Source organism: Cebus imitator, unplaced genomic scaffold (genome assembly GCF_001604975.1).
Source record: "Cebus imitator isolate Cc_AM_T3 unplaced genomic scaffold, Cebus_imitator-1.0 Scaffold21, whole genome shotgun sequence".
Lineage (NCBI taxonomy): Eukaryota > Metazoa > Chordata > Mammalia > Primates > Cebidae > Cebus > Cebus imitator.
In genome coordinates, this window is record NW_016107336.1 from 5,074,076 (window position 1) to 5,082,421 (window position 8,346).

Below are 8,346 nucleotides of genomic sequence, written 5' to 3' on the forward strand. Positions count from 1 at the left end.
TTTTTTTGAGACAGAGTCTTACTCTGTTGCCCAGGCTGGAGTGCAGTGGCACAGTCTTGGCTCACTGCAACTTCCTCCTCCCAAGTTCAAGCAATTCTCCTGTCTCAGTCTCCCAAGTAGCTGGGATTACAGGTGCACACCACATCTGGCTAATTGTTGTATTTTGAGTATCGACGTTCATCCTGTTGGCCAGGCTGCTCTTGAACACCTGATCTGAAGTGATCTGCCCCTCCCCCTGACTCCCAAAGTGCAGGCATGAACTACTGTGCCTGGTCTCATTGTTTACTTTAAAGGCATCTTTAAAATTCTACATTAGAATTCTTGGTGTAGAAGCAGGAATTCTGGATTTCCTACTGCCTGGACAGGAACAAACGGCATTTTTGATTATGCACACAGATTTTTACATTATGGTCCTATCTTAAGGTTCTTTTTTTTTTTTTTTAACAATAACACTGAAATATAGATGTGGTGGAAATCAAAGCTAAAGTGGTAATTCCCAGAGTTAATGAAGATGAAAGAGGCACTCAGTTACTATTAGGGAAAGCGTATGTTTACGAAGGACGATTTGGCAGTGTGCATCAAAAACTTTAAAATAGAGACTCTTTGACCCAGCAATGCTATTTCTAGGAATTTATCCTAAACAACTAGTCAAAAGTAAATCCAAAGATTAGGCACAAAGAAATTTCTTTTTACATTGTTTATAATAGTGAAGTAATTGGATGAAGTTTAAATGCCTAGTAATAGGGAAATGGTTAAATAATAAGAAAATATTATACAGCCATTGAATGCGTATTTAGTGACACAGAAAAGTATTCATGATACTGTATACATTAAAAAGCAGGTTAGAGGCTGGGCACGGTGGCTTATGCCTGTAATCCCAGTGCTTTGGGAAGACAGGGCCAGTGGATCACGAGGTCAGGAGTTCAAGACTAGCATGGCCAAGATGGTGAAACCCCATCTCTACTAAAAATACAAAAATTAGCCAGGCACGGTGGCAGGTGCCTGTAATCCCAGCTACTTGGGAGGCTGAGGCAGGAGAATTGCTTGAACCCGGGTGGCAGAGGTTGCAGTGAGCCGAGATTGTGCCACTGCACTCCAGCCTGGGTGACAGAGTGAGACTCCATCTCAAAAAAAAAATATATCAGGTTAGAAAATGGCACTTTCATAGCATTTTTTCCAGTTCCATAAAGGCAACTATCTATTACATGAATATTCTCTATTAATTGAGAAATAAGGATAAAACGTATCCTTAAATGTAACTCCACTACTCAGTCATAATCAGGGTTTAGTGCTTATTATTTACTTCTGTGAACCTATTCATTTTATAGTCAGAAAAATGCCATAAAAGTTATTTTTTAAATGTATCTCCATGAGGAGTGAACATCCAGTGGATACAGAGTTTGTCTTATAAGATGAAAAAGTTCTAGAGATCTGTGGCACAGCAGTGTGAGTGTACTTAACACTACTGAACTGTACACTTAAATAAGATAGCTGTGCATTGTCGCTCAGGCCTGTAATCCCAGCACTTTGGGAGGCCGAGGTGCCAGTACCTCGCAAGACCAGCCTGGCCAACATGGTGAAACCTATCTCTACTAAAAATACAAAAATTAGCTGAGTGTGGTGGTGGACACCTGTAATCCTAGCTACTCAAGAAGCTGAGGCATGAGAATCATTTGGACCCAGTGGGTGGAGGTTGTAGTGAGCCTAGATGGTACGTACCAGTGCACTCCAGCCTGGGCAGCAGAGCAAGACTCTGTATCCAAAACAAAAGTTAAGATGATAAATTTTATGATATGTATTTTTTTACTACAATTAAAAATAAATTTCCATGCTATGGAAATTAAAATTGTGAATCATGTGAAGAAAGAACGAGAAAAATATTTATGTACCTTTGGTCTAACTGGGTGGAGGAAGCAAAGATATTTATGGAGGATAGACAGTGGTGCTTGTCTAGGCTTACTTTTGTTTTGCTTTTGCCCTTTAATTCTTCTGGATTTGGAAGTTACAGCTTGTAGGAGTTGCCCATTTGTGTTACCTGTCAGTTCCAGGCATGAACCGATACTTCCAGCCTTTCTACCAGCCCAATGAGTGTGGCAAAGCCCTCTGTGTGAGGCCAGATGTGATGGAACTGGATGAGCTCTATGAGTTTCCAGAGTATTCCCGAGATCCCACCATGTACCTGGCTTTGAGAAACCTCATCCTCGCACTGTGGTATACTAACTGCAAAGTAAGTAAGGGCGTGTTGGCCAGTGGCACTGGACAGAGGACCATGTTGAAGAGGAGGGGACACTTTATCTGGGGACGGAAACTTGTACACCAGGATTTCTCAGCCTTGGCTCTGTTGATATTTTGGGTAGATAATTCTTTGTAGTGGGGGCTGTCTTTGCACTGTAGGATATTTAGCAAGATCTCTGGCTTCTACCTACTAGATTCCAGTAACTCTTCCCACTGTGAAAACCAAATATGTCTGTCGACATCTCCAGATGGGTTCAGAATCCCCCCATGTTAAAAACTACTATTTTTAGACCACATGTAGTTAGCATGCTCACTCTCCAGTGGTGAGTATAAGGTGCAAGGTTTGGTCCAAAGAGTTCTAATGGCAATGGCAGGAGGGGAAAACATCGAAGATGGGATTTCAAATCCTTGAGGGCAGGAATTTTTGTTCACTTTGGTGTCCTTAATCAGTGAAGACCAGTACCTTTCTTCTGTTGGGACTAATAAATGTCAGGGCTGTCACCTGTCACATTGTACCCACCTTGAGGAGGGGCGAAGATAAATTATGGGGCAGAATGGGAATATTGTTTTTTTTTGTTTGTTTGTTTTTTTTAAAGGGCTGAGTGAAGTGGCTCATGTCTATAATTCTAGCACTTTGGGAGGCTGAGGCAAGAGAATCCTTGAGCCTAGAAGTTCAAGACCAGTCTGGGTAACACAGTGAGACCTCCATCTCCACAAAAAAATTAAAGAATTAGCCAAGTGTGGTGGCACACGACTGTAGTCCCAGCTACTTGGGAGGCTGAGTTAGGAGGATGGCTTGAGTCTGGGACGTCAAGGCTGCAGTAAGCCATTATTGTGCCACTGCACTCTAGCTTAGGTGACAGAGAGAGACCCTATTTCCAAAAAAAAAAAAAAAAAAAAAACCCCACAAAGATTCTCTTGACCCTAACATTTTTCTGATTTATTAATTTCATCAGCAATTTGAGTCATTGCTGAATGCTGAACACTGTGCAAGACTGTCAAAGTGGTCTTGAGTAAAGATATGCCAGTTTCACCTTGGCATTTCACTGGATTGGAATCCAGAATGAGATGACATAACCTGATTAAGTTATGGCTGTTAATGCAACTACCCACATCTATCTTTCTTTTTTTTTTTTTTTTTGGAGACGGAGTCTCACTCGGTCACCCCGGCTGGAGTGCAGTGGCACGATCGCAGCTTACTGGAGTGATTCTCCTGCCTCAGCCTCCTGAGTAGCTGGGATTACAGGTGTGTGCCACCATACCTGGCTAATTTTTGCATTTTTAGTAGAGATGGAGTTTCACCATGTTGGCCAGGCTGGTCTTGAACTCCTGACCTCAGGTGATCCGACTGCTTTGGCCTCCCAGAATGCTGGGATTACAGGTGTGAGCCACGGCGCCAGCCCCCAACACCTTATCAGGCACAAGAATCCAGCTCTTTCTGTGGTCAGTAGGATCAGCAGCCTGGATTTCGGTAGTGGCCTTTATTGAGTCAGGAGTGTCATGTGCTCGGCCGCCATGCTTCTGCTGCAATCGTTCTTGCTCCGAGAAAACCTATGTGATAAAGTGTAAATTGCTGTATCCTGTTGTCTCCTTTTTCCCCACTGGGTAAACGTCCCTTTGTTCTTACTTAGTGATAAGTGATGGATTTGAATTACCTGGAGATTTTTTTTTTTTTTTTAATTATTGTGCTAAAATACACACAACATAAAATTTACCATATTTTTTGTCTTGCTTTTTTAGATGGAGACAATGTCTCACTATGTTGTACAGGCTGGTCTCCAACTCCTGGGCTCAAATGATCCTCCTGCTTCAGCCTCCCAAAGTGGTGGGATTACAGGCATGAGCCTCTGTGCCCAGCCCCATTTTTACCATCTAAACCATTGTAAACTTTATAGCTAAGTGACATTTAAGTACGTATATAATGTTGTATAACCATCACCACTAGTTCCAGAACTTTTTGATTATCCCAGGGGGATAATCACATTATCAATTAAGCAATCTCTTCTCTCCTTTTCTCCTGCTCTTAAACCCTGGCAACCAGGAATCTTCTCTCTAGCTGTATAGATTTGCCTGTTGTAGATATTTCCAGTAAATGGAAGCTGGTAATACGTGGCCTTTTGTGACTGGCTTCTTTCACTTGGCCTAATGTTTTCAAGGTTTACCCTTGTTGTAGCACATGTCAGAACTTCATTCACTTTTACAGCTGAATAATATGTCGTTGTCCATATCACATTTTATTTATCCATTCATCCATTGATGGGCATTTGACTTGTTTCCACCTTTTCCCTATTTGAATACTGCTATTGTGAGCATTTTGTTTGAACATCTGTTTTCAGTTCTTTTTGGTATATACTGAAGATTGGAATGACAGTATTTCAGGTTTAACCTTTTGAGGAACTAAAACAATGTTTTAAAAATTAATTGGTTAGCTTTTTAAATTGAGAAATAAACATTGTATATATTTATGGTGGACAATCTGATGTTTTGAAATATATATATATTGTGGCCGGGCGTGGTGGCTCTTGCCTGTAATTCCCAGCACTTTGGAGGCTGAATGGATTACTTGAGTATGAGGAGTTTGAGACCACCCTGGCCAACATGGTGAAACCCTGTCTCTACTAAAAATATAAAACATTAGCCAAGGGTGGTGGCAGGCGCCTGTAGTTCCAGCTACTCAGGAGGCTGAGGCAGGAGAATCGCGTGAACCCAGGAAGTGGAGGTAGCCGTTAGCCAAGATCGCTCCATTGCACTCCAGCCTGGGCGACAGAGTGAAACTCTAACAAAAAAACAAAACAAAAAATATATATATATGTTGTGGAATGGCTAAATTGACTTAATTAACATATGCCTTACATGATGTACTTACCATTTTCTTGTCGCCAAGAACTTAAAAATCAATACATTGTTATTGAACTTAAAAATACAATACATTGTTATTAACTATGTATTGTAGTTACCATGTTGTAAAATGGATCTCCTGAAATTATTCCTCTTCTCTAAACCGAAATTTTGTGTCCTTTGACCAACATCTCCCCTATTCTCCCTCCCCTCAGCACCTGGTAATCCCCATTCTACTTTCTGCTTCTGTGAATGGACATTTTTAGATTCCACGTGTGTACATACATGAGATCATGCAGTATTTGTCTGTGTCTGGTTTATTTCACGTAACCTAATGTCCTTCCGGTTCAACCATGTTGTTGCAAATGACAGGATTTTGTTTCTTTTCTTTTAAGGCTGAATAGTATTCCATTGCATGGGTATAGTACATTTTCTTTATTCATCAATAGGTGGACTCTACGTTGATTCTGTATTGTGGCAGTTGTGATAACACTGAATGAACATGGGAGCGCACATCTGTCTGATGTGCTGATTTCATTTTATTTGACTGTCTACCCCACAGTGGGGGTTGCTGGATCATACGGTAGTTTTATTTTTAGTTTTTTTGAGACACCTTCATACTGTTTTCCGTAATGGCCATCCTAATGTACATTCCACCAACAGTGTATAAGGTTCTTTTTTCTCTTCTTCATTTATTACCTTTTGTCTTTTTTGATAATAGCCATTTTAATAGGTGTGAGGTGATTTGTCAGTGTGGCTCTAATTTTGCATTTCCTTGATGATTAGTGATGGTGAGCATTTTTTCGTATACACTTGGCCCATTGTACCTGTGGGTTCCACGTCTTGAGAATATTTGGGGGAAAATTGGATGGTTACATGTGTACTAAACACTATACAGACTTGGCTTGTCATTTTCTACATGATATTATGTAACAACTATTTACATAGCATTTACATTGTATTATGTATTATAAGTAATCTAGAGATAGCATAAAGTATGCTGGAGGCTGTGCATAGATTATATGCAAATACTATGTCATTTTACATAAGGGACTTGAACATCTATGGAGTTTGGTCTTCTCAGGAGGATTCTAGAACTAATCCCCCATGGATACCAGGGAGGACTGTACCTGCTGGCCATTTGAGTATCTGCTTTTGAGAAATGTCGATTCAGATCTTTTACCCGTCTTTTAAATGGATTGTTTTCTTGCTATTGAATTATTTGAATTCCTTGGGACTTTAAAGAAAAAACAGTTTGGTTTTATTTCCAAACACAGGAAGCTCTTACTCCTCAGAAATGTATTCCTCACATCATCGTCCGGGGTCTCGTGCGTATTCGATGTGTTCAGGAAGTGGAGAGGATACTGTATTTTATGACGAGGAAAGGTCTCATCAACACAGGCGTTCTCAACGTGGGAGCCGACCAGTATCTTCTCCCTAAGGACTACCACAATGTAGGTGATGGTAGCTTTAGCAATAATCTTGCCATTGGTCAGGACACACACTAGTCTATTGCTGTTAACAACACTAGTAAAAGCCACATGATCACCATAAAACATACAGAAGCAAGGCTTTTGTGGAGTGTGTTTCTCCTGAAAGGAGAATAGCAAGCAGTTTTCCTGGATTGTAGGGAAAAAGGGAATGGACTCATAAGACAAGTGTCAGCACATTCTTTAGGAAAATAACTTTCTAAGAACAGCAAAAAAAAAAAGTAAATGAACGAATTTGCTCTGCAGTTCCAGAACATCCTAAAACAGGATGTTGTTACCCGCTCTAACTGGAATTTTGTTTCTTTTCTTTTTAAGAAAACAGTCATTGTTATCGGGGCTGGTCCAGCAGGATTAGCAGCTGCGAGGCAACTGCATAACTTTGGAATTAAGGTAGGATTTTGGGCATATGGAGTTAGAACAGATGGTTGGCTGCTCCTTGTTGTTCAAATTTCCAAGATTTAGAAACCAGTTCCTATTTTTCATGAAGAATACTAAATACTTTATATGTTTACATTAGGTCCTAGAAAAGTTGTAAAACTTGAAATTGATTTCATAAGAGAAAGGTAAATAGAAATGCTCATAGCTTTGGAGACAATTCTAGACTAATGAGCAAGTCAGAAGAAATTCTAACTTGGTATTAAAGTAGAAATTCTTTTTTTTTTTGAGACAAAGTCTTGCTCTGTCGCCCAGGCTGAAGTGCAGTGGTGTAATCACAGCTCACTGCAACCTCTGCCTCGTGGGTTCAAGCTGGGATTACAGGTGTGTGCCACTACGCCCAGCTAATTTTTGTATTTTTAATAGAGACAAGGTTTCACCATGTTGGCCAGGCTGGCTTGAACTCCTGACCTCAAGTGATCTGCTTGTCTTGGCCTCCCAAAGTACTGGGATTACAGGCATGAGCCTCCGTGTCTGGTTAAAGTAGAAATTTTTGACAGATTATTATTCACATAATAGAAATGATGGGAAAAAGCCCATTTCCACAGTAGTTTGAGACAATAATACTAACAGGGATATACACTATTTCTTGTGTAAAGTTTTCTGAAATAGTTCTAAGTTTGGATTTAAAAAAAAATATATTTATTTATTTTGAGACAGTGTTATGAGACTGGCTAATTTTTGTATTTTGGGTAGAGACAGGGTTTCACCATGTTGCCAAGGCTGGTGTCAAACTTCTCAGTTCAAGCAGTCTGCCCACCTCAGCCTCCTAAAGTGCTAGGATTACAGGCATGAGCCACTGTGCCTGGCCTCTAGTTAAATTTTTTTATGCCTATCAAGATGCCCTTTGAATCTCATTTCGGACATGACCCACTGCTCCCGGCCTAGCCCATGTTTCAATTGATTGCTTATTTTCAGTGTTAGATATTTGGGCCAAGGTTTTTTGAGTTTTACTTGGAAAACCTACAGATTGTATTACAAGAAAGGTTATTAAAATTGAAAATCTAGGGAGTCTGTTTTTAATGTTTGGCTTTCCTCTTATATTAAAAAGAAACTGGAAATGGACTGGTTACAATGGCTCAGTGCCTGTAATCCTAGCACTTTGGGAGGCTGAGGTGAGCGGATTGGTTGAGCTCAGGAGTTTGAGACCAGCCTGGACAACATAGCAAAACCGTGTCTCTACCAAAAAAAATACAAAAGGAAAATTAGCCGGGCATGGTGGTATGCACCTGTGGTCCCAGCTACTCAGGAGGCTGATGTGGAGAATCACTTGAGTCTAGGAGGCAGAGGTTGCAGTGAGCTGAGATCGAGCCGCTGCACTTTAGTCTGGGTGACAGAGTGAGACCCC

The 8,346-nt window shown here is 40.6% G+C and overlaps 1 protein-coding gene across 5 annotated transcripts in view; it reads left to right on the top strand.

The window, feature by feature from the left end:
• Window positions 1–8,346, top strand: part of KDM1B (lysine demethylase 1B) — a 111,051-nt gene that overhangs the window by 80,291 nt on the left and 22,414 nt on the right. For 4 of the 5 annotated variants that reach the window (XM_017521651.2, XM_037736020.1, XM_017521652.2 and 1 more), the window contains 3 exons: window positions 2,043–2,227; window positions 6,351–6,527; window positions 6,879–6,953. In XM_017521651.2, the coding sequence (XP_017377140.1) occupies window positions 2,043–2,227; window positions 6,351–6,527; window positions 6,879–6,953 (437 nt within the window). The remainder of the gene's footprint in view (window positions 1–2,042; window positions 2,228–6,350; window positions 6,528–6,878; window positions 6,954–8,346) is intronic. The other variant, XM_017521650.2, reaches the window with a different exon arrangement.